Raw genomic sequence first — 26,027 nt, forward strand, 5'->3', positions numbered from 1 at the left:
CACGAACAGTGTACTCCGCCCGGAGATGTTGATCTATTAACAAAGCGCAAGCACACCTCGTTACTGCCAAAATGACTGTTTGGGAAAGGGTTTATGGGAGGTGTAGTCAACTAAACAGGGAACTACTGCTTCTCTGAGCGGCTCGTTAAACATCCTAAAACTACATCCCCGTCATTTTTAACGGCGCCGACAGTGTTTGCATCAGCGTGGTCAGCACTCGCCGGCGAAGTTACTACTGAGCAGCGGCTTGTCTTGTTTAAAAGTGATAAAAAATAACAACCAGTCTTTAGTTTGTGTGGCAACCAACGGACAAATGAATCTGTTCGTAAGTGAAGGCAACCCGCACTGCCTGAAGGCGCTAGCAGCGTTAGAAGCGACGGGAGTGCAGTGCGGCGTCCAGTTTGTCAACCACGATGGTAAGAAAACCTAGTGAGGTTAGCATTCCTCTGTGTAATTACCTGTAATTATAACTAATAACGACAGTGTTTTGGTAAAACATGCTAGCCATTATGCAAGTTTTATGCAGGTCTGAGCTAAACTTGTCCTTTAACGGTTGTGACTGTGTACTAGCGAACTAGCTGGTTAGCCAGCCTTCTTCTGGTGGCATCTGTCTGTGAGTGACAGTCACAATGAATGTAGAGAACAATATCTGCGTCTGAGAAGCGGCTAGAATTAGCTTTACTGGAAATCACCGTTCGTTTGTCATGTTTTAGACTTGTTTGCTTGTCCAGCTTCATGTCGGGGTGTTTGTTTGTTTGTTTGTTTTTTAGCCAGTGTGCAGCTACAGCTACCGTCTGTTTGAATTAGCTTACCATTATAAAGTTAGAAGACTGTGTTGTTTTTATTAATAAAGTACATATCTATATATAAACAGTGTGAGTTTATCCTAGGTATGATTATGTTTTGTAGGATATTTCACTGTCTCAGAATTAGAAAAGCCAACAGGTAGAACACGTTTGGAGAAACATGTTTTTCTTTATTCATTGCTTTATTGTTGCTGTGAAACGGACATATTTCACCAAAGCTGACACAAGGCAGACTTAAGTGTGCCAAAATGTGATGTGGCATACATGTCCAGCACTGTTATTCCTGTTTGGTGGGTTTTGTCTACACCCAACAAAGTCACAGTTAGGAATCCAGGAAGCCAAAAAGCCTTTAGCACGGCGAAGTCAGACAGAAAAAGCAGCTGTGTACATGTTCTTCCCGTGTCCGTGGGTTCTTTCCTGGTACCCCGACTTCATTCCACAGTTGAGAGAGGTTTTAGTAGAGTATTTGGGACTCATAGTTCTGACCTATACTTGACAATAATGGCCCTTTGGAAAACTTGCTTAGGTTTAGCAGTAAGTTTTAATTTAGTATTCTGTGAAATAGTTTCTAATAAAATAGTAACAAACTCCAGCTTCATCCTAACCCCAGATGGGTGCTAATCTTGAATCACAGAGATGAATACCAAGAGCCATCTGGCATGTGACTACTCGCATATAAACTGTCTTAGAGACAGTGAAAAAACCCCACACAGTTTAAAAAGCATTTTTATACCAAATTCAAAATGTTGCTCGTTACTTCAGGTGAATGCAATAAAATATAAATGTCTGCTGTAATAATGCCGTATAAAGAACCACCATTCGTGAGCCACTATTAAAAATCTGTGCTCTGACTGAAACATGTGACTACATTTTCCGCCTAGATTTAATAAACAATATTAATCCAACTAGTCCAGGAGTATAATATTTGTTAAAAGGTTTTGTCTCTTTTTCCATTTTCCCAGAAAGGGTGGTGCCTTTCCTCAGCCGTCCAACATTGCCAGCTTTGGCCCTGCCCAGTGGACAATACCTTTTCAGTTCCAATGCCATCTGCCGGTCAGTAAACTTCACATAGGCCTTTTTGCTTGGCTCTTTATGAGTGGTAGTATACAGTTAGGTCAATAATTTGCTTGAAAAAGATGCAAAGTTTGTAGTTTGTCTTCTGTACACCCCCACAGTGGATTTTAACTTAAATAAATAAATAAATAAAATAAAGATGGCAACCAATAGAACCAAAACTATGTTTTTATGCTTTACCCATTTTAGCAGCAAGTATAAAATATATCTCTTACCATGTGTTTTGAATCCCTTAGATACCTGTTTGAAGTAAATGGACAAGAATGCAGTGAGCTTTGCGATCAATGGCTGGAATGGGAGGCCACAGTTCTTCAGGTATACTCTACATAAATAAGCAGACCTTTTAGTTTGGTGTTAATCTGCTGTGTTAAAACTATTTTCAGTTCATGCTTTTGTACGTTCTCTTGTGCAGAATCCTCTTACTGTACTTCTATAAACCTCATGGAAAAGCGGATATAAATCCATGCTGCTAAATTATTAAAACTCACGCTATCAAAAGAACAATGTACGGAAACAAGCGTTAAGCAGTCCAAGTAATTCTCTGACCTCAGTCACACTTGCTTGGTAAATTGTTATTAATCCTGTTTTGTCCTTTTTGCGCAGCCTGCATTGCAGCAGGCTCTTCACATGGCAGTGCTGCAGGGGAAGAGTTCAGAGGTGTCCAAGGTTCTCCAGGGTCCCATAAACGTCTTGGAACAAAGCTTGAGCAAAAGGAACGCACCTTATTTAACTGGGGTACAGTATGGTCTCCTGTGTATCTTCTTTTTTCAGTGCATGTTTACCTGTAATATACCCCAGTCAGGCATAACATTATGACCACTGACAGGGGAAGTGAATAACACTGATTATCTTTTCATTGTGGCAGCTGTTGGTATGTGGGATATATTAGGGAGCAAGTTCACATTTTGTTCTCAAAGTTGATGTCTTCAAAGCAGGAAAAATGCTCTTGTGGGATTTCCTTGTCTGAAGTGGTCAGTAGCTATCAACAGTGGTCCAAGGAAGGAACAGTAGTGAACCAGCAACAGGGTCATGGGCTGCACAAGTTCACGATATGTGTGGGCAGTGAAGCCGGCCCATGTGGTCCAATCCAACAAACAAGCTGCTGGTAGTGCAGATTGCTGAAAAGGTAATGCTGGTTCTGAATGAAAGGTCTCAGAATTGTCAGCATTGTTGCAGACTATGTACACCATTTCATGGAAACGGTATTCCCCAATGACTGTGGCCTTTTTCAGCTGTGGCCTCTTTTCAAGCTCTGCTACAAAGAAACGGTGGTTTCCACAGGAATGAGTTTGAGGTGTTGACTTGGCCTCCAGATTCCCCAGATCTCAATCCAATCAAGCATCTGTGGAATGTGCTGCACAAACAAGTCCAACCCAAGGATGTCCTACCTCGCAACTTACACGACCTAAAGGTTTTGTTGCTTACATCTTGGTACCAGTTACCGCAGCACACCTTCAGGGGTCTAAGTGGAGTCTGTGCCTCGATTTGTCAGGGCTGCTTTGGTAGCAAAAGAGAGACCAACACAATATTAGGCAGGAGGTCATAATGCTATGACTGAAAAGTCTATTGTGTGAGTACATTTAGAAAATAAAGAAAACACATTTTCAGGCTTTTTCAATCTACAAAATATATACTTGATAGAAGTCAGTAAGTCAAAAGTTCAAAATATCTCTTTTAAAGTTTATCTGAGCTTGACTGAGCAACTCCATTGGGCCAGATCTGGCTCCTCTGGCAACATTTTTCTATAAAACTAAAGAAAAAGTGCCGTAAGTGCACACAGCAAGGAAGTCTTAGCTGTAGGTGTAGTACTTTTTTAGTGAGATGCAAGCACATAAAAGCTGTAAGTAGTCCCCTTCATGGTTGTTCTCTATATAGAAAGTTGCAGGTGCAAAGATGAATCCCTCTTCTCCTTTGCTTGGGGATTTCAAAACATTGTTAATTCAGAAACAGTATTTAGCAATTGCTTTAAACTAATGTTGAATTAACTGTGCTGTGTTTCAGGATTCTGTTTCCGCTGCTGATCTTGTTTTGTGGGCCGGATTCTTTCCTGTTTTATCTGATTCTTCACTAACACTGGGTAAATATGAATGCATTTTAAAATCCATTATTATTTGACATGTATTGCTGGCTATTTCCCTTTTGCTTTGCTTTATTTAACTTACTTTTTCATTCAATTTAATCTTTGAATGTTTAATTTCTGATTTCTCTTTTTCACGTATTTTACAAAATTTCACCTTCCATCTCCTGATCTCTTTTCAGGTGAACACAAGTCTTTGAAGGCTTGGTTTGACCGTGTGGCTGCTATGAACGCTTGTCAGTCTGCTGCTCAGAAAGTGCTACAGGGAAAAGGTCTGCAGGGCATGAAAAGCTATATGCAGAAGCAGCCTGCTCCTCAGAGCAGCCAGTGCAGAGAGACACAGCCATGTAATAGCAACTCTGCTGAGGTACCTGCAACAGTATATCATTGAGATAACTATTAGACTGAATGTGTTCTTACTGAGAGGCATAAATTTAGTGCCTTTCTTCCAAACAACACATTAGGTTTCTAGGAAAACTTATCATTGTTGGTTTTCATTAACCTATAGACGCATGCACTTCCACAAACATGGTTTATACTCTTTGAAAGCACAGTATTTTAAAAGTGTCAGTCAGATTTAAGAGCAAATGTTAGAACACACATTTATAGGAAGTCAGTGAATGTGTGGATAGCAGATGATGCTATAATAGCGGAGAATATGTCGTGGATAATGATTGTCTTTGTTTCCTGGTTTGATTAGGAAGAAGGAGGTGAGCGTGTTGTTTCAGAGGAGGAGATGGAAGCAGCAGCTCTCACTTGGAGTAAGGGTTTGAACACTTGCCCTCCAGCTACAAAAAAGCAACACCCCATGTAAGTTATTAATGGCACCATCATTTCACACACATGTATACTGTTAAGGCCAGCTAAAATTTAGTTCTGTTTTTTTTCCCACTAGTTTGCCTCAGGAGGGCAAGCGAAATGTCCTGGTGACCAGCGCCTTGCCCTATGTCAATAATGTTCCTCACCTGGGTAACATTATTGGCTGTGTCCTCAGTGCTGATGTCTTCTCCAGGTAGGAATTACATTTTGTAATCTGTTGGAAAAACAATCATTGTTCCTTTCAGCAAATGCAGACTTTACAAACAGTACCTGAATACACAGACATTCTTGTAGATGTGTAATGGAAAGGCCTGTGTATACTTGTTCTATGTTTTTTCACTCATCATCTTTGATCATAACTCTTCCACACCTTACTCCATCTGCTTCTGCTAGGTATGGCCACCTACGAGGCTGGAATATGTTGTTTGTGTGTGGCACAGATGAGTATGGCACTGCTACAGAGAACAAGGCCAGAGAGGAGGGCCTGACACCCCAACAGATCTGTGACAAGTACCACGCTGTTCACTCCAGCATCTACAAATGGTTCCAGATTGACTTTGACTATTTTGGCAGAACCACCACCGAGAAGCAGACAGAGTAAGTGAGAGGGCCTGTCCAAGGACATGGGTGAGAACAAATGAGTCTATTCTTAAATTGGTACTTTAAGACAAGGTTGTTCTTTCAAGAAACACAAGTATCTTTAACCTCCTAGGACCTGGCGTCCACATATGTGGACATCACATTTTGGGTTATTTAGACCAAAATAATAAATTTTGCTCAACAATGGCCTGATATCCACTTACGAGGACATTGTACTGCTACTGTTCTATCGGAATTTTAAACGAATATCCCCATATGTGGCTCTGATTTTTCTTAGAAACAAAAATCGGGGGGAAAAAAATCTGGTAATTCTTTTTTTTTTACATTCATCAGGTCCCAATATGCCCAGATATCAAAGAGAAATTAAAAATGCATGCCGTGGAAGAGTTCGGGTCTTAGGAGGTTAAACAGAGAAGCCAGCAGAATATAAGATCGTGTTTTTTTGACCAGAGTCCTGACATAGGCTGGATGTGGGTCTGATGAATGAAAACATTAGTGTTTCCGTATACTATAAAATGATCTAACATCGGATTAGTATAATCTTGCCCTAGATACCAGTAGTGGAAGTCTAACCATAAATTAACCATAAACCATAAACTGTACTTCTCTTAATCTCAGAGATTATACAGCATGGCTTTTAAATGTAGGTTACTACTGCCTACTTCCCAAGGCTTTACTGAATTCTGTAATTAGAAATGTCTGTAAAGGGTGGAAATATGCGTTGACCTGGCGACTCATGCATCAAAGGTTCTGCAGAGGGACTAAGTTCAAGTCCACCCCAGACCATTTCCTCCATTCGCCCTCTGTCCCTCTGTCTAGTCTCCTAAATGCACTAACAACACAAATTGTTTCTTTTTTCTGTGTGTTTAAATAATACACAGAAATGCTGAGTTGTATATTATTTTGCCAAAAGCATTTGCTTACTCATCCAAATCATTGAACTCGAGTGTTTCCAAACACTTTCATGGCCACAGGTGTGTAAAACTCGTCAGCTGGTCGTGCAGACTGCTGCTAGAAACATTTGTGAAAGGATGGGTGGCTGTCATGGGTGGGGATTTTTTTTTAATTTATTTTTTTGACAGTTTATTGCTGTGTTAATTGCTGTGTAATCAGAAACCGGTTGTATGTAATTGCCAGCTCGATTAGATTCAACTGGAGACTGGTAGCAGACTGACTCCATCTTATGGCAACATTTGGGAGGCTTAAAACGTTTTGTAGCAAAAGCATTACCAAAGAAAGATCACTTCAACTTTGTATCTATTGGATAACACAGATATTGACAAAGTTTAACTCTGAGGAGATAAATTGCAGTTAAAATGGATAAAATTCATAGTAAGTGTTATTCCAGTACTCAGCATAATGCAAAATGTCCACAATTTCAGTAATATCACGTTATGGTAACATCGTATCGTGGGATCTCTGAGTCACACCTCTGAGGCATGGCCTTTTCTTCACGAAAGATTAGTCCTAAATTCTAGTTATTGCACACTGACAAGGACTACAAAGATAAAAACTCTTGTTTTGGGACCTTAGCTTTGATAAAGTACAACATAAAAGACATCAAGCACCATGCACCAGTGCAGTGTGCTTTGAGAAATAAACAGCCCACAGATTAAAGGCTTTTGACTTGATCCATTGAAAGGAGGTTAGGCCTTAGATTTTACATTTACCAGCCCACAGCTGAATTGTCGTTTTTTGGGGGGGGGGGTTGTTGTTTGTTTGATTTTTTTGTTTTAATTCTTTTTTTGCTTCATATTTTTCTTATCACTCAGTAGTATCAACCAACCATCTTCTCTTGATTTTTTTTTCTTATGTATTTTTTTTTCCCTGGCCATATTTGCTGAGAAAGTTTACGTCCATTTCTAACCAACATAAAAGAGCAGCATTGATCCATGCTGGCAAAAAAACTCCCCAAACTGTGATCAGGCTTTAATAAATGATCTCAACATAAGACCGTATCGCTGTATCTAACACAGGTCATTGTCTATAATCCTAAAGAAACCCTTTTAACCATCTTGTTCCTCTGTTAATCTTTCAGGATAGCTCAAGATATTTTCTGGCGACTTCATGAGCGTGGTTTCCTAATAGAAGACACAGTGGAGCAGCTACGTTGTGAAAACTGTCAGCGATTCCTGGCTGACCGCTTTGTAGAAGGTATCTGTCCACACTGCAGTTACCCTGAAGCTCGTGGTGACCAGTGTGACAAGTGTGGACGACTCATCAATGCTGTGGACCTCAGGGTGAGTGTGGAAGAGCAGCCTGTACGTCTCATATCATTGTAGAGGGCATAACTATTGATGACTATAGAGAGAATTGTGGTGGAAGAAAGTTCTTGACAACTCACACATAATTACTATGTTTTTGTTTCTGGTAGTGTTTGTGTGTGTGGGATTCTGTCTGTGAACATGAAAGCTTGAAAATCTTTGATTGTGGTCTAAGAAGGCTTTGTAGGGGAGTGGGGTCATGTTAGCAAACGTTCACTACGTTTTTTTTCTAGGTTTTCAATTATTTATTTGTCAAAAACTGACAACAAAAAGATTTTTCTGTGGAACGTAACTTCAAATTATTCGCGGAAAATTCGCCTATTCAACAACTATTTTTTTCTGGCAAAAACATGACGATAACTAAATAAAAACGAATGGATGAAGAAAAAAAAAAAGAAAATTCGCCTATTCGAAAAAAAATTTTTTTTTGATTTTTTCTTTGTAGAGCACATCTAAAACATTTTTTTTAATAAATTTTATTTTCAGTCTCATCTAAAACATTTGAATTATTTTCACTTTATTTTTATGACCAAATACATTTTTTTATGATTTTTTTTTTTTAAGTGATAGTTTAAGTCATATTTGGAGTTTCAATTATTAAAATAGGTAAATAAGTGTTTTTAGAAGGGGTCTAGAGGGGAATTTCAGCTATTAGCAGACGTTTGTGAATACTGGGGATCAACTGTATGAGGACTCTAAATATCACAATACTTTGGACCTCTGATCTCTTCTTCAAGGTCAAAGAAAGTCAAACTTTCATAAACTGTCTTTTGTCTTTAAAACTATTTAAAAATTCTACTGCCTTTGTTCATATTGGCAACATTTGGAAAGGATACTGGTATATGGGCATTATATATGTCATCATTCTTACAGCACCTAAGAAGCCTCACATTTATATTTATATGTATACATTTTTGCAAATACTTTAACAAATTGATATAGTAATTTTTGTCCTTTTATAGTCAGAGTTTGGATTCATTTGAGTAACGTTAGTGCTAAGGATTTGTGCGATATTGTGTTGGGAACTAAAAATATGATATAATGATGTAAACTGTTTCTGGTTTTCTTTTGTTTTTACTCATTGCTAATATGAAAATATAAATATTAATGGAAAAATAATCTCCTAGTACTTCGGGAATGTACTTGGAGATTATAGTACCCTTTCTAAAATATGCCAGTATGCATCACTTGTGTTTCTGGGCTTTTTAGATTGCCGCTGGAGAACGCATATTATGCCTCTGTTACAATATTTATTTTCCCCTGTGGTAGAAAACTGTAAATCTAGAAGACTTTCTAGAGTTGTTAATGTACTGCTGCGTTCACACTCTTAAAATTATTTTTGTAAAATTAAATTGGTAAATTCAGAGTAAAAATTCTTGTCAAATGTTGCTATAATCAATGATTATCGGTGTTGGCCGTGTTTTCTTCCAGGAACCTCAATGTAAGGTCTGTAGGCAGACTCCAGTCATCCGCTCCTCTAAGCATCTTTTCCTGGACCTGCCAAAGGTATGATTTTCACACTTCATTGAATGCCCTGAGCCATCCATTCTCAGTTCATACAGTGCTTCTTTGGTCACAGGGATGGAGGCAAAGTAATCCAGTTTAGTAAGTTTAAGGTATCATTGAAAGACAGCTTGTGGAAAGCAGTTATCCCTGCGGTAATGTTATTATATAAACAGCTTTAGTCTTTCAAAAGCTGTGCTTTAGAGTTAAGACACTGGGTGTATTTTGTCAGCATTTTCATTCTCCTCTTTCTCCTGTGCAGCTGGAAAGTCAGTTGGAGCAGTGGCTGGAGAAGTCAACCAGCACAGGAGATTGGACAGCAAATGCCAAACAGATCACTCGCTCCTGGCTAAGAGATGGACTCAAACCTCGCTGCATCACCAGAGACCTGCAGTGGGGAACACCAGTACCTCACGCTGACTTTAAAGAGAAGGTCTGCTTCTATTTAAAAGGAAATGGTTACATCACAGATCTCGTTTTCTTGATGTTTAGTTTGGTATTTCTGCAGACTTTGAAAACATGCTTAATCCAATCAATTTTTTCTCTTTGACTTCATATCTAAAGTCGTGTTTTTAACAACTAAAATGACTTTGTGCTTCATAACCTCGTCACAAAAGCTGCAGTGACTGATATATAATACATAATATCAATATGTAATATCAGATTTTTTAGGTTTGGCTTATCAAAACATATTAATAACTTTTAGCACACACTTCTGGAACTTTTTTTTTCTTGCACACAAATACTCCAAGGATGCCATTTCTGATCAGGTCTCTGTGCATCCTTAGAATTCATTCTTTCAATTTTTTTTCTATTTTTCCTTTTGTCATCATTATTAGTTTCTGTAACAAAACAGAAAATTTGGACTCTTATCATTTGGTACTCGCTTTCTGTCTTTGTAGGTGTTCTACGTGTGGTTTGATGCCCCCATTGGTTATCTGTCCATTACGGCCAACTACACCAACGAATGGGAAAAGTGGTGGAAGAATCCCCATCAGGTACCACCCCCCTAGCCCAGACCTCAACAAATGTCAAAATTCATGAGCCGTAGACAGTACTGATGCACAAGCTTGGCACAGATTTTTGTCCCCTTTTCCACAGTGAATGGATCTAATAGCTTTTTTTACTCCCCCATCTGGTCTTTTTCATTAGAACGTGGTGTATTTCCTAGCTCCATATAACTCTGATGTGCAACAGAGAAAGACATTAGCGTTTAGTTTTACTCCCACGGCTATCATTTGTACACAAGAGATTGTGGTGAAGGATATATACGGCTGATCAAGATTTGCCCTATGAGATGTAATGCACAACATGTTCAGTCTTAATATAGTTTTCTAGATCATTTTTATTTAAGGATCGCCCTTTGTGTTCTAGTTTTGTTTTTTTTTTGTTTTTTAAAGAGGAACCATTTAACATTTATTTTAACCTTACACACAGTTAATTACATATCTAGCACAAGCGTCAAACAGGAAGCAAGTACTCTTTAGTTAGCTTCTTCATTTGCATGTCTGCTCAATGGACCTAAAATCTGATAGCTAATCAAAGTCAGGCATTTGCTCACATAAGCATCACTATCTTCTTCACTCACTGGCTCATCTCTCCATCTAAAACTCTGGGATTGATCCCGTTTTATGAGTGTGTGATGCTCTGTATTTGCAGAAGGAGAGAGAGCGAGGCAGAGAGGGGGGTTGGGGATAGCAGATAAGTCCTCTTTGAACTGGATGATCTCATGATGATCTAATATGATGTCACCCTCACAGTGCACTGTATTTTCTTTGCCACCAGGTGGAGCTGTACAACTTCATGGCCAAAGACAATGTGCCTTTTCACAGTGTGGTGTTCCCCTGCTCTCTACTGGGAGCCCAGGACAACTACACTCTTGTCAACCACCTCATTGCCACAGGTAAGCACTTATTATAACTGACTGATTTCGCCGGCTGATTAAGTATTTGTGTGATTTTGGTTTTCTCAGCAGATGCTTGAAGTTGTTTTAAAACACATGAATGAAACATGGGTGCAGTGTTACTGGATGGGTAATTATGCGTTTTGGTCAAAGCTTTGGGTTTTGACAGTAACCTGTGCTGTAACTTTCACTCAGAATATCTGAATTATGAGGACACAAAGTTCTCCAAGAGCCGCGGTGTGGGTGTGTTTGGAGACATGGCGAAGGACACCGGTATCCCTTCTGATGTGTGGAGATTCTACCTCCTGTATGTGCGTCCAGAGGGACAGGATTCAGCTTTCTCCTGGGCAGACATGGCTCTGAAGAACAACTCTGAACTGCTCAACAACCTGGGCAATTTCATCAACAGGTTGGTAAAAGCCAAGATGTTTTAAAGGGACTTCCTGCTCTTTTTTATGTTTTACAAATAAAATGTACTTTAGAGAAATTTAAGAATCTGAAAATGGTCAGTAAACCTAACAAACTCGAACCAGTCTCATGTTAGGTTATTACATACAAATACTTGTTTTTCTGGGTCTTTTTTTTTTAAGCTGTCTCTTATAATGTTATTAGTTCATCTCAACCACTAGCGATATAAAAAATGGGGCAGTCTACATCCTCAAGTTGCTCACAGTCTCTGCAGAAGTTTCACTCAGAAAGTAAATATGCAATAAAACTGTCATCCAGTCCAATTAACAACGAACTTTTCAGATTGTTGTACTTTAACTATTACAAGAGATTCACCCAGTTTTCCAAATTTGTTTGGGATGGCGTAATTTAGCCCCAATTACATCGCCTCAAATGATTTTTAAAAGATCAGGGTTAAATCCCACATCAAAGATTTTTCTCAGCAGCTTTTTTTTCCCAAAGTACCTTGATCTTCAAAATTGGTCTCGGGCAGCAATGCTGATCCCTAATTGGTTCGAAAATATCTTGTAGATTGCAACCAGCCTAAGGTGTTGGAGGAGTAAGTGTTCTGCTTCAGAAAAGAAGTTCTGTCCTGCCTGGATCCAACCCCTGAATCACAACATCATTAGTGACAGTGGGTCCATCTTAGACACACATACAAATTTATAGAAGACTTTGTACCATGTAAATGCTGTTTATTAAAAATATTTTGATGCCAATTAACAAACAAATATGGCTAAATGCCCATATTTACTAGCAAAAATACTGCTGTAGACTCACTCATTTTACCAGTAATAATATTGTTCTTTATTCCCCCTGAATGAAAACCCTTAGGGAATGTCAGTTTCACTAATTAGAAGGCTAAAACAAACAAAAGGACACACAAAGTTTCTGTTCACACATCAGAATCTCAGTTCATTGTAAATTTGACATTCTTGTCAAAGCATTTTGGTCTCGCAGACCTTCCTCAGAGGCTAAGAGACGTGTAAAATATAGAACAGTGTGTTGCATCAGCCACGACAAAAACTTTCTCACCACGAACGTCCTCCTGATGCGCACATAAGACTCATATCAAAAATGACATGTTCCAGACACAGCTACAGTTTAGAAGCAAACAAGGAACTGAGAAGCGACTCCACGCAGTGCACTGTTGTGTTGGTTTAAATAAGGAGAGCATTGCAATTACATATGGCAACAAAATCTATAATTTATAAACAATTAGCAAGTCTAGCAACCTGCCCTTCCCTCGTTTTGCTCTCGCACCCCCTCCCCAAGTCTCTCGCTTCGTCTCTCTTCATTCCAGCATTTTCCTCTGACCCCTGTTGTTTATCTGCTTTGTAAAAAGCCTCCTCTCGCTTTCTTCTCCAGAGCCGGCATGTTTGTCACCAAGTTCTTTGAGGGCTGTGTGCCTGTGATGGAGCTACAGGAGGAAGATAAGAAGCTTCTGGCTCTGGTGAGCTGGGAGCTGCAGCAGTACATCCAGCTCATGGACAAAATCAAGTAAGAATCACATAGCAGTGACAAGCAACAGCAGTGGGGTGATGTTAGCATTTAGACAGAAACATGCCAGCTTAATTAAAATGACCTTTTTAGAGCTGCTGTTGTCTTGAATTTGTTTTACACAGTGATTTAAAACTCAAAAATGTACAAATAAATTATCAGATAATTTTCTGAACTACTAGTTAAATTGTCAATTATATCACAAGCTGAAACTTTATGTGAGTAGACTGGGCCTCGAGTATTGATGAAAATCGTCCTGCTGTCATTGTCGCGCTCTTAATGATCGATATGATATGTCACAGAATCCGCGATGCGCTGAAACACATCCTGAATATCTCTCGTCACGGCAATCAGTACATTCAGGTCAATGAACCCTGGAAGAAGATCAAGGGAGGAGATTCAGAAAGGTACCTGGATTTGTGTTACATTTTATTAGTCACAAATTTTTATTTTATAATAAAACAGAGACGGGAAAATGACTTTTTTTTTAATAGTAAACATCTCTGTTTAGAGGAGAAATTAATTTGATTTATCTCAGGCAAAATGTCTTAAATTGAATTTTTTGTAGAAAAAATGTATTTAAGATCTAATTTCTGTCCATTTTGACCTATAGATGTCGACTGACTTATCCTCTGTTTGCAGGCAGCGTGCAGGCACGGTGACTGGTGTGTCTGTGAATATTGCGTGCTTGCTGTCGGTGATGCTCTCCCCGTATATGCCAGCGGTCAGCCAAACAATCAGGGATCAACTCAACGCCCCTCCATCTTGCATCAACACCATGTTAGAAGGCAATGGCACCTTTGTATGTTCCCTGAGTGCAGGCCACCGGATTGGCGCGGTGAGTACAACCGCGACACGTATTACACACAGGTTGTACATGTGTAGACACAGGAACGTATCTGTTAATGCTGGGTGATACAATGAGGATGCAACAGTGTGTCAACTGAGCAGAACAATAGAATAATAAAGAATAATAGCCTAGGCTGTGTTTGGAGGCCTCAGCCTTCGAGCAAGCAGCAAGTTTCTCTCAGGCCACTTGTCCCTTCAGGTATAATTGTGGTGATCTGTTTGTGCCTACTGAGGCTCAAGTCCAACACTACTGCTATAATGATTTGCAGTTGTTGTCCTCGGATAAGTATCTGGACGCTTACATGTACACAAATATTCTCATTTGTTTGAAGTGTAACGCTATTCACCGTGTGGTGGTCGGCATCACGGAAACGCTGCCGATTTCTCATACATAGTTATGTACTTACTTACTTGCATAATCCTCTTTGTTCACTGATGAGCACAGAGCCTCCAGGTTAAATTTTCAGATATACTGTCCTTAGGCTGGATCGACGATTGCAAACTTTTGAAAATTCCTGCATATATTTTTAATTTTTACCTTTTTATTGCCTCTGCCAACTCGTTTTTCCCAGGTCAGTCCGTTATTCCAGAAACTGGAGGCGGATCAGATTGAAGCTTTGAAGAAGAAATTTGGTGGACAGCAGGTATTTGATGTTTATGGTACCTAATGGTCTGTGCATGAGTTCATTCGGGTCTCGTAGTAATATAGGTTCAACATATTAATTAATAATGAAATAAGAAAGAATTGATAATCTAAATCTGTTCACTGGTGTCTGTGAGACTGTCATAAAAAATAATTTGTACTTAATTGAGCTGCCCGCTTTTTAAAACACGATATAGCGCAAACACACCGCAAATGTTTAAATTATGTATTAAGCATCAGTCATATAGATAAAAAATAATCCCTTTCTAAACCCTCTTGCCTCTAGCTTGAAGACGAACCACCTAAGAAGAAGGTATTGAGTGGTATTTGTTTGTGAAGAGTCAGTCCACAGTAGTTCTGGAGTGTCAGCGCTGATTTACCGCATGCCTTCACTAACACTAGCTGCTAATTTAACATCCTCAAATTTTGTATTTTTACTCATCATCTCGTGTCTCCTGTGATTCATTGTCCTTTCATTGACTCATACGATCCCACTTGCATTTTGAGTGATGAGTAGTGTTGTTTGAAATGAAGTAATTACTGTGTAGAAATAATCCTCAAAATGCCTTCGATTCAAACATCTTCTCTCCGTTTCCACCTTCAGACAACAGTTCGTAACGCTGCCAGCGCTCAGTCTGCTGCTGTGCCAGCTCCTGCTGTAGCTGTTGAGGTGGGGACGGTGAACCAAGTGGACCCGGAGAAAGCCAAGCAGCTCACCCAGGCTGTGGCGGAGCAGGTGAGAGCGCCGGCCGCCTTAAATACGCTGCTGATCTAAGAAAAGCCAATGCGGTTCTTCCATGTTAAGCGGCGTTGTAATCAGTATTTTTGAATAATTTGAAATAAAAATTGAATGTAGCGTTTTATTCTTAATTCATTTTTTTGATAACTGGATAACAAAGCGTACTGTATTTTCCGCAAAAGAACAAAAACGTCTAACATTCCGGAAGTAACGCACATACACCAAACATTTGTTGCACGTGCTGAATTTATTCGTTAAGTATAAAATCTGTTATTTCTTTTTTGAAAATTTTTTTGTAATTTGTAGATTTCTAAAAAAAAAATTATAATAGAATTTTTTTTTTCATATGTTACAAGATACTTTCAGTCACGATTGTTGCTGTCAAATATTTGGAAATTCGTTTAGGGCGACGTCCTTCTGCAGACAAAAACGCACATTTGCAAAACTACAAATCGTTGCTTTTGTGATTTCATTCTGAAATTCTCAACAACTGTTTAATTTTACTCATCACAGGGGGAGAAGGTCCGAACACTCAAAGCCCAGAAAGCAGAGAAGGCCGTGATCACAGCAGAGGTGGCCAAACTGTTGGACCTTAAGAAACAGCTAGCCCTGGCTGAGGGGAAGAACCCTGAGCCTGCACCTCAAAAGGGCAAGAAGAAGTGAAATTTAAAAAGGGAAAGAAAAAAGGATGGAGGTTAGTCTAAGTATGGGTCGAGGTATGATAGTGGAGAATGGGAACAAGATGTACACAGAGAGAGAGAGCAAGATGGGTATTAGCTTAAGGCAAAGCCGTGACAGGATCTAAGACAATGTGGTATTGGCACTGAGGACTAATGAAATGCTGGATTGGCCGACGGGGAAATGAAAACCGACAAAGAGAGAGTCAAATGAATACAGCTACAGAATGGAGGGATTTTTTCCAAATCCCTACACCAAAAGAAACTGATTTTATACTCTCCCTGTGATAAAGTCAGCATACGATATTAGTGTTGGAAGGTGTGTTGTGCATCTAAAGATGTTTTTATATATATATATATAAATCCTCTGGAAATTTGTTTTGCTACGAATACCATTTTTTAGATCCATAAAATAAAATGATTAACTTCAGAAAAAAAATGTCTGTACTCTCCACCTTTCTCATTTACCACACACACACAAAGAGCACAGATCCTTAAGACAAATAATCACAGACACAGAAAAATATTCTAGTTTTCTTGTTTATTGCAAATTGAGTGTGTTACAACGCAGGATAAAATGAATGGTATGGTAAAATACATAGATTTAATGCCATCAGTGACAAAAGCCATGCATGCAATATTCTACAATTAACAATTTAAGTGACTACAATGAGAAAATAACAGCGGATATGTTGGTATATTACAGTACAACCCTTTACAGTACAATTGTATATATTACAGCATTATATAAAAATAGTAAATAAGGGTAGAAGAGCTCTTAATAATTCTACCCCAAATTCCCATAATAGAAAAGGTCAGCTTAGAAAGTAGAGCCGGTTCCTACTTGCTTTATCTAAATACACATACACACAAGCCATGGGTTATACAAAAGTAAGAAAATGATGTCTTTTTTTTTTTCTTTCCTCCCCCCACAAATAAAAAGCATTCTCTCATACTCACACTGCACTGGGCACTTTCAGACTTTTCCTGAGCTCCTAAACTCTCCACAAATTGGGGCAAATAATCTCTGCTAGCCAGATTGCAGCCCTTAAAGTAGGAGTTACAATTTATTGCAAAATGGTGGGAAGATCTATCAGTGAAATGCTCTTTAAATGAAGTTCCTTTCTGTCCTACATGCAACTCAAAATATGGATCTCATTAGGCATTCCTCAAAATGACATTCATTAAAACCTCTGCATGATTTGCACTTAAGAGCCGTCTGTTCTCCTTCATACATGCTGTGTCTTTCGAAAAGCCGCAATGCTGTTGCAGCCCCTTTTCTCTCTGTACCCTTTCATGTCTTGACTTTCATCACTTTCCTTCTTCTTGCAATCTTTATCTGTCTTTTACAAGAAACAAAATCCTCACTTATAAAAATTTATCTTTGGTTTCCATTCTTCTAAGAGGCATTTCATGACCACCCTGTTACACCTTTCCCCACCACTGCTTGTTCGAATTCTGTAGGACCTGACATATTTTATTCCCGTCTTCCTTCACCACCTCCCTCTCATTTTCTGGTGTTGACTAGTCTCTCGATAAGGGCTCTTCGTGTCCTCTGTACCTCCTCTCCCAGCCTTTCGATTTCTGCTTTAAGACGCTCGTTCTGCTCTGTCAGCTCCTGTACCTTCCTCTCGTTCTCCTGCTCTCTTTCTTTGCGACTCTTTTTGGTAGATGAGTAGGATGAGCGCTGCGAGGAGGAAACAAAAGAGGACAAGGCACCGTTGGCCCTCTCGCTGGTGGTCCTCTTGCGTTTTCCCAAACGGGAGGATGGGTAAACAGAGGGAGAAGACACAGGCGAAGAGGGAGAAGAACAAATTTGAGATGGTGACTGGGAGGCTGAAGAGGAGCAAGATGGCGAATCGGGGACACAAGGCAGTTCCTCCTCGCTGGCTGAGGGAGATGCAGGATGGACATTAGCCTGGTGGTGCTGGTGGTGGTAATAATAGCCACCGCTGATCACTGCTCCACTCGCATCCACCATTCCCACTCCTCCATCACTCAGCAACTCGAAGAACTCGGGAGGCAGCAAGTCACTGCCACCTCCTGCCGAGCCATCTCCACTTCTCCCACCCTCAGCCTCCACCTGCCGTTCTTCTGTAACAGCTGGACTCATGCAGGAGGAGGAGGAAGAGGAGGATGACGACGAGTTGTGATGCAGGGTCTGGGTGCTGTGGATCTCCTCTGTGGTCCTCTGGACACCGTCACCCCATGTCTGGCTGCCATCAGTCAGCCACGTCAGAGAGCAACTTTCTAGGACATCCATGAACTCTGGCTCCTTCTGGAAGCACAAAATGTAAATGTCAAAACCTGTCGAGAGTAAAAAGTGCAAGTAAATTAAACGTCGTCTGGCACACGAGTGAAAATTTTCACAAAAATTAAAATAAAAGAAAACAGAAAAAAAAGTGCAATGAACAAAGACTCACATTCATCATGGGTATGATACCATTTCATTTTTCAAACTACTGACCTCGGTGCATGTAGGGGCTCGTGCCAGTTTTGCCCCTCCTGTGTCAGAGCCCAGAATATCCTGCAGGTCCTCATACCACGCCTCCAACTCTGCACCATACAACGGCCCCACACCAGGGGGGTACGGCGGGGGCAGGTGTAGCCACTCGGCAGTCATCTCGCCAATCAGTCGCAACGCACAGATACTCGGCCACACAGTTCACACTGGACCTGAGAGGGGAGGGGAGGGGGGGTGAAAGGGAAAAGTGCAAAGCAGCTGCAGGTTAGATGACTGACATTGTGTTCAATTTAAAAATAACTGTAATTAGATATGTAGTCCGAGTACACAGGGATTTAGGATGGTCTGTCTCAAAACTGAATACTATAGTCAGGCTTTGTCTACTCAATAATTAATCAAGTTTAAATAAAACAGAGTAACACAGAGAAAAATGCATTATTGCACCAAAAAAATGAAATCAATTTAGAATCCCGTAATTCCACAATTAAATGGATGGAAAAATAAAAAAGATCACGTCGAAATCTTAAAAGATGGAATGAATGTTAAATATTACCTTTAGAAAGCCTCCTTTAATCAAGTCTGGCAATTTGTTGGAGATAGCTTGTCCCAATAATTCTGCAAAGAAACATACATATTTAGTAGGTTAGTAAGAAAAAGAATAGTGTTTTTCCCCCCCTTACTGATTGAAATTGCTGAGATTTCAAAATCAAAATAGAGATTTGGCGAACACCGAGCCTGCTGTGAGTGGAAACAAAAAGGTGCCCGAAACGCCACTGGTTTAACTGATGAAATAATAAAGAAGAAGAAAGAAGGCAAAATTCCCGTCACATAATTATTGTAAACAAAGACCAAGGTGCTCTCCACTGCGCCCCCTGCTTTTGACGGTCCTCAAAACACGCCGGAGTCGATAAACAAGTGGTTAAAACGCCGAGGAAACTCAGGAGTCCAGCTCTGACTGTCTGCTCTGCTTACAGTCGTCTTAAAGACCAGTACACAAAAGCCATCACAATGACTGAGTTTTGTCATAAAAAGGTTTTTTAATGTGTAAAGAGAAAAAATAAAATACTTTGACTTAGGCAGTGATATAAAATGTGAGCGGTAAAAAATACAAATAAAGAAACCCTGTTTAGCTTCCTCCTGTTAAACGTCAGATGTGAACGCAAACGTACACGCGTTAAAACTGTGGTGACCAAAACGCGTGACATTTTTCCTTTTTAACAGTGTTTTATAATAACATGCGTATATACGTTTTTCCTGTTTTAGTTACATGACCACTGTACGCCAAGACAATTACGTCATGGAAACCCAAGTCCAGCCGGGGGAATGGGCGAAACAAAAGGAGACGTAGAGAGAAAAGAGAAAAGCAAAGAGTGGGATGGGTGGAAAGGAAAAGTAACGAAAACAGCTGCTCATTCAGCGGTGAACGTTTCACCCTAAACGGGACTGTCAAAGCGCAAAAAACAAAAATTAAACACGTCCAATTTCATGTCGACAGCTCCACCAATTACTGTCAGACGTTACGGCGCAGTATAGACTCTGTTATAAACGCTCACAATCAATGACAACTGAAATTTAAAGCGGTGCATGCCTTTGGTGCTACATTCGCGGAATTGTGTCGGGGCGTTCGGCACGGTCGGCTGCCAAAACATCGAAACTTCCTCGGCACAAGTCCGTGAGAGCTTGACAACTTGGAAAACGAAGCGGACAACACCTAAAAACAACTCGAATAAAATTATGGTCGATTAAAGCAACTGTTATTCTAAAAATGGCTCTGAAATATCGGCCAAAAAACATGCACAGTGCTTTTTTCGTTTTCCACTACACCGATGGAGCACTCCAAGAGTGTGTGAAGTCGCCGTTAGTTGTTCACTGAAAGATTAAAAACAGCAGAACTGCTAACAGGAACATCCGCTTACCCTTTTTCTTTTATTCGCTCGCCTTCTCGACTGTCTTGAATTCGAATGTAGATATTTTAGTAAAAATTGGTGATAGCTCATGTTAACCATTGTTCAGTCTTGACGGCTGAATGTGATTTTACGGAAACTCCCGGCGGCGTTTATATTGTGGGAGACGCCAACCGAACTATGCATGGGAAGGTAATTTCGGCGCAACCTAACCAGAGCGACGAAACCTGACATTCCCGTGGACCAATAAGAAGAGCAGAGTTAACATCTTTTCCTTGGTGACATCCAATAGAGTGACCCGAAAACAGCTCGGGGCGGGGGAAATCTGCGGGTTAGCTGGTTGTTCACACTAGCGTGTATAGTTTGTGCGAGCAGCAATTGTGATGCAGTCATAAGACGGCCAGGACGAATTTGGGGCGTATGGGAGTCACATGAAAGGAATGATGCAATGCTTGGCAACCAATTTCTAGCTGGGGATAACACCAGCAGAATCAGAACATGTTTTATTAAACAGTGTTGGCTCTAACAAAAATCTAAAAATATACATATATGCATGGATCTAATGTCGAAGAATTGTTTGTTTCCGGAACACAAAAGCTGAATCGATTTCCCCCCCCCTCTACTAATTGTTTTATCGTGAATTTTTTTTAAAAATCTGTTTTCTATCCAATCCATTTAGCGCTTACTTGCTCCCGTGACGTGTTCATTTATTGTGTTGCCATCCGCGTGCGTTTACCTGACTTTTGATTCCATGTGTTTGTGTAAAGTTTGTCCGTGGCACCGGCAGTCGCCGCACACCTGCCTTGTTTTGGTTTGGGTTTTTTTGTTTTGTTTTGTTTTTTTACCCCCGTGGCATGTCCGAGGGGGACAAAAACCCACCTGCCCCCACCCAGACTAACGTCGAAATAACGCGTTTTTTGGAGGCCATGTGTTAGGTGTTTGTCAGGTAATATTTGCAGCATAGCACACACTTGCACTCTTGCTCGTATTCTCAGCCATTTCATACCGCGCGCTCTGCTGCTGCTGCTCCGCGCGAGATATGAAAACACATGCCCGGCCGGTGGAGCGTCTGTGGCGCGAGCCCGCGGAGCTGGGTGTGATCCAGCCGCAGACTAATGCTCCCGTGTTTTAATCTGGCAATGATGAAATTTATCAGTTCTTTGCTAAAAGAAATTCTGGTTTTGTAGGTATGTTACTTATATATACTTGTATAACAAAAACATCTCTCTCTCTCTCTCTCTCTCTCTCTCTCTCTATATATATATATATATATATATACACACACACACACACAAAATATATTTGTCGCATATATATAGTAAAACATCGGGTGCTTGTTGACATATTTGTGTAACTTGCACTTACAGAACAACATAAGTTCCTGGGGTGTCACTCTTCACATGTAAACATCCTCTTACAGTATACTGTAAACTTAATAATATGAATATCGTAGCGTTTCACCTCTACCTGGACCTATATAACATATTTTTTAGATATTAATAACACATGAAAGTTGTTTACATAATTTATAAAAGTCTAGTTAAACTCCCACAGACTAAAATACAGATAATAAACCACCTGCATAAATATTTGTTGTGGGTTAAAGTTCAACGAGGTCATCGCCTCAGACGCACGGGGAGCCATGCTTCACTGTCCTGCGGTAGTCACAATGTTGGATCGTCGACATTAAAGAAGGTAAACAACAATAACAACAGCAACAATAAAAAAAAAATACAATAAAAAGTGGCGGAATCAAATCTGGTTTCATCATGTTTATGCTCTCGATGCGGTTTCTTTAACCTGCTCCTGACACTTTCTGCCCCAACCTTAGACTCTCAGTCAGCACACGCAAACTGTTTTCCATGCACGGTGCAACGTGCACGCCTCAACATGCACAGCCCCATAGCAACAGCGCCAAGTAGCGAATAGAAAGCTCAAATACTGTCTCTAGGACCCGGGTTAAAGCGCTGCAGGAAGCACCGTGAACACGTCACGACTTGAGTGGCTGTTGCTGAGTAGTTGAGCATACTTTCGCTACACCCCTCCCTCTCCACCCATGCCGTCTGTTTATTTTGTCAGTCCCGTCGTCTGTGTTGTAGTCATTATAAAACACTGTTTACAACCCCAAATCTAGGTTGCATATTTTTTAGACTGTTATTACGCTCTAATGACGATGACCCCTGCTTTCTAATCGATTGTCACCTTTTTAAAAAATATATATAATTTCAAAAAGTAAAAAATAAAACAAAGATAAAGACTGGTATAGACAATGCATTTGTTTTTCTGTTCCTTTTCATGCTCTGAGGTAACAGAGTGTAAACAAGTCCTGCAGAGTCTAAATTGTCTGCTTGTGTGGATCAGCTTTTGGAGATGTTGGCTGAATATGTTTTTGCCTTCTTTTTTTAAAAACTATTTCTGTGAAACCAACATAATAACAACACAATTGTGTTTCACAGTTCACACAAAATAAAGCAAGAAACAGCCCAGTAAAGTAATATTATGTTTATATTTATTTATTAGAAATATGACAAGTGAAAGAACCCAGCCTTTACGGGGTTATCGATGCAGAAAATATGGTTCTTTGTTGTGCTGCCACACAGATTTAAAAGAAGCCTTTGTGCTTGAAATGTAATAAACAATCAGCAAGGACAGCAAAATAAGGTAAATGAAATTAAAGGGACAGTGGTTGTTATCTCTTGAAAATAAACTCTTGACTTTTGTTTTACAGGCAGAAAGAGTCTGGGGAATTTTCCAGCCACTATACCACGCTCCCCTCTTTCTGTCCTATGCCCTTGGTCAAGACTCCACACCCAGTTCCTCCCGACAAACACACACACACGCACACACACACACACGCACACACACACACACACACACCAGCTGTCGGAATCCCTCTGAACTGAGACCAACTGATACAGCTGTTAACAAGTGCTGGTGATACAGTAAATCCCTTTTTTGTATCCTGCCTTGCTCTTTCTCATGGTGTGTTTTAACTGTTTTCTTGGTCACCCTGACAACAAACAGAGAGACCTTCTTGTAAAGTGTAAAATGCATTAACCAAATCCTAAATTAGTACACAATAATCAGTGGTTCTTAGACAAACATACACTGGTTATACTTTTTAAGGCAAATTTTGCCAACAGATATATATATTTTTTTAGCTTTGTCATTAAGCTTCGAGGCCTCTTTAGTTACTACATTCATCTCTCTTGTCAATGCTCATCTCAGCTGAGACCAATAATGCAATTCTCTATTGTGTGCTGATGCCCATTAATCAACTAATTTGCAGTTTTCCCCTCAGGAACTTTCCCCATCTATCATTTCATTTATAAATACAGGACAGCCAGCATTCACGCGAAGCAGCAAACTATCTCAGAGCTCTTAAAGTTTGAAATGATTTCAGCACTCAATCACAGTTCGTCCAGATTCATCAGCTATGCATCACATCTGCCTGGTGAGATTTGTGTGTTCGGAGCTTTGGGATGACTTCGCAGACAATCTTGTTAGCGTGTTTAGCCCTGCTTACCTCTGAGCCTCACCCATCTGTACCCCGTCTTCAAGCCTCATTGTGCCGCACGACTGTAAAACCCGTAAAAGCTCTTCTCCACTCACCTCTTCTCTCCTTCAAACCCATTCAGGTTTTTGGACTTCTTTTATTAATTGTTCTATTTGTTATTTCTGAGGTGGAAGTAACAGGGTGGTAAATTAAATTAAATTAAAATTTCACGATTATATCGAAAATCTTTACAGCACGGCAGAGCTGTTATTATCTACATGCATTATTCTGGATTTCTTCATTCATATGTCAAAGATAAAAGAGAAATTGAAAAAAAGGGATAAAAACAATAACAACAACAAAAAGCTAAAGCGAAAGACTGTAGCGCATTAAACTTTAAACGCCTGTCTGAACAGGTGGGTATTCTGGCAGCGAAACACACACTCCAGGCTCTTACACCATCCTTTTCTTCCTCTCATTCTAGTTTTTCCCATATCAGCACCAGAAACAGAGATTTTAGAGCAATTGGTGCTCCCTTCTGCCTCCTCTGTGTTCAGCTGCTCTGTGCTGCCAGAGGACTTTAATATTTACTTTGTCCAGTAGAGTAAAAGCTTCTGGTGCTGACATTCAGTATTTAAGCAGCTACATTTATACTGCAGAGACAATATTTATTGTTTGTGCTTTTTGGATTTAAACCTTTCTCTTAAAATGTATTTAATCATTCCTTAAATTTCCACATTAAAAGATAATACAGCTGTTCAATAAATACTTTGTGCTCTTGCTAAATAGTCAGTTTGTGATTGTGTTAAAGTGTCTCTTAACAGATGGGGCTGAGCTGACCCAATCTAGCGCACCCGAAATAGAAGGACAAATGTGGTATAACATGATATACAGTACACTGTACGTCTCTGTGCTCATCTGTGGCATTCCCTTCTAAGTTGGATCTGTGGAACTAATTCCCTGAAACTTACACTTGATACGTCTTGTCCGAGCAGGCAGCTCTCCCACATGTAAGGGAAACTGGTAAGCTGGAGTCCACAGTCAGCACATAACTCTTTGGAATAAAAGGACAGATGTAATATAGGCTGAGAGACACAGACATAATAATCAGCTAAAGTAAAGAAATGATCCACAGGCTTGGTAACAGAGGCTTTATCAAACGTCGTATCTAATTCAGGGTCAGGTTTAAGTACACGAGTCCAAAAATGGAGCGCATGTCAAAGGCATGAAACCTAACTTCTGGCTGCGTGTTTCTTTTGGGGCAATGTTCGTAGCTCAGTAAACTATTAATCCACTTGCGAGAGGCTCGCTGTTACCTAACTCGCAGGGGCTGATGTATCTGAATGACTCACCACAAGCACCTGATCCTCGCCCTGCTGTATGCTATCTGTCGGCCTTTGTCACTAATCCCATCACTTGACTTCAGACAGGAGCCAGCTTTTTGAATAAATGCTTTTTACACACGCACAACTACTAGATGGATTTGAGACTGACCTTAAATTCATTTAGTGGCTCCTGTTTTTACTTGTCAAAAGGCAGCGTACAGAAATAATCCTTTTACATTTAGGTTTCTACTCGACTGGGTGCTTTCTGTTCCTGCTTTAACTTTGCTGTTTGCCTTTATTCTAGTGCAACAGTTTCTACAATACTTAACCTTTTAATTTTTTTAAAATAACTGTCCTGTGAAGTTTTGTAATACTGCCCTGTTATGACAAGCAGAATGCTATGAGAGACAGGGAGGGACATGAAGTAAAGGTCAAATAACATAACGATTTGTAATGAAACACGGTTTTGTGTTAAATAACTCTTAAGTTTTTTTCCTTTTTTTCCCCACCAGCTTAACCCCAACTAGTTAAAAATATCAAGTTACGATTTACGAAATTAGAAAGTAAACGTGAGCAAGTAGAATGTATTTCTATAAATCCCATTTACACAGCTTTCGGTGCTGTACAAAGCATGTACATTTATACATACATACTTATATGAATATGAAAATTAGAAGCAGCAAGCAGAGACATGCTGACGACAACAACAAACAGAGAAAAGCAGGAGACAAACAGAGTTACAGGCCACAGAATGAGGGTGGATTTAGAGTCTAGACCTAAAAATCAGAGTTGGGGTATGTGTAATAAAATATGGGAAGCTTAATTAGAAACAAATATGTCAAAGTGGGTGACTAATCTGCTTTTATGGGTTTATTTGGCCTCGTCCTAGGATTCTGTTTGGGCTTGATGCTATGCTGCCACCCAGTGGTCATACATA

General features: G+C 40.0%; 2 protein-coding genes across 7 annotated transcripts; one reads left to right on the forward strand and one right to left on the reverse strand.

The window, feature by feature from the left end:
• Positions 1–97: 97 nt before the first annotated feature.
• mars1 (methionyl-tRNA synthetase 1) lies at positions 98–16,340 on the forward strand. 4 transcript variants are annotated; one of them, XM_085275169.1, is made up of 22 exons: positions 98–416; positions 1,769–1,859; positions 2,117–2,195; positions 2,484–2,615; positions 3,882–3,957; positions 4,140–4,324; positions 4,658–4,767; positions 4,853–4,969; positions 5,170–5,373; positions 7,415–7,616; positions 9,072–9,146; positions 9,406–9,576; positions 10,046–10,141; positions 10,929–11,046; positions 11,242–11,455; positions 12,862–12,993; positions 13,296–13,400; positions 13,636–13,831; positions 14,415–14,486; positions 14,772–14,798; positions 15,090–15,221; positions 15,738–16,340. In XM_085275169.1, exons 1-22 carry the CDS (start codon positions 314–316, stop codon positions 15,885–15,887), a joined length of 2,787 nt encoding a protein of 928 aa, XP_085131295.1. In that variant the 5' UTR covers positions 98–313; the 3' UTR covers positions 15,888–16,340. The 4 variants fall into 4 exon arrangements, with proteins under 4 accessions (XP_085131295.1, XP_085131296.1, XP_085131298.1 ...); XM_085275170.1 differs by lacking the exon at positions 14,772–14,798 and having other exon boundaries at positions 100–416; XM_085275172.1 differs by lacking the exons at positions 98–416; positions 1,769–1,859; positions 2,117–2,195; positions 2,484–2,615 and adding an exon at positions 3,010–3,291.
• Positions 16,341–16,427: 87 nt separating this feature from the next.
• On the reverse strand, positions 16,428–20,434 carry ddit3 (DNA-damage-inducible transcript 3). 3 transcript variants are annotated; one of them, XM_085275180.1, is made up of 4 exons: positions 20,282–20,434; positions 18,919–18,980; positions 18,369–18,577; positions 16,428–18,176 (listed from the first exon to the last, which is right to left on the reverse strand). In XM_085275180.1, the coding sequence occupies exons 3-4, from the start codon at positions 18,522–18,524 to the stop codon at positions 17,409–17,411; spliced, it is 924 nt and encodes a 307-aa protein (XP_085131306.1). In that variant the 5' UTR covers positions 18,525–18,577; positions 18,919–18,980; positions 20,282–20,434; the 3' UTR covers positions 16,428–17,408. The 3 variants fall into 3 exon arrangements, with proteins under 3 accessions (XP_085131306.1, XP_085131305.1, XP_085131307.1); XM_085275179.1 differs by having other exon boundaries at positions 16,428–18,179; XM_085275181.1 differs by lacking the exons at positions 18,919–18,980; positions 20,282–20,434 and having other exon boundaries at positions 16,428–18,208; positions 18,369–18,511.
• Between the last annotated feature and the right edge of the window lie 5,593 nt (positions 20,435–26,027).

The sequence above is a fragment of the Mchenga conophoros genome, linkage group LG5, assembly GCF_057382185.1.
Source record: "Mchenga conophoros isolate Kocher_MC1m ecotype Shallow Benthic linkage group LG5, M_conophoros_male_GT1.1, whole genome shotgun sequence".
NCBI lineage: Eukaryota > Metazoa > Chordata > Actinopteri > Cichliformes > Cichlidae > Mchenga > Mchenga conophoros.

What these genes read in the sequence shown, in the direction of transcription:
- mars1 (XM_085275169.1), top strand. Translation starts at nt 314, where the DNA reads ATGAATCTGTTCGTAAGTGAAGGCAACCCGCACTGCCTGAAGGCGCTA. An exon ending in AAGGGAGGAGATTCAGAAAG is followed by an intron (nt 13,401 to 13,635) that starts GTACCTGGATTT and finishes CTCTGTTTGCAG; the next exon opens with GCAGCGTGCAGGCACGGTGA. An exon ending in AGAAATTTGGTGGACAGCAG is followed by an intron (nt 14,487 to 14,771) that starts GTATTTGATGTT and finishes TCTTGCCTCTAG; the next exon opens with CTTGAAGACGAACCACCTAA.
- ddit3 (XM_085275179.1), bottom strand. Translation starts at nt 18,524, where the DNA reads ATGACTGCCGAGTGGCTACACCTGCCCCCGCCGTACCCCCCTGGTGTG. An exon ending in GAGCCCCTACATGCACCGAG is followed by an intron (nt 18,180 to 18,368) that starts GTCAGTAGTTTG and finishes TTGTGCTTCCAG; the next exon opens with AAGGAGCCAGAGTTCATGGA.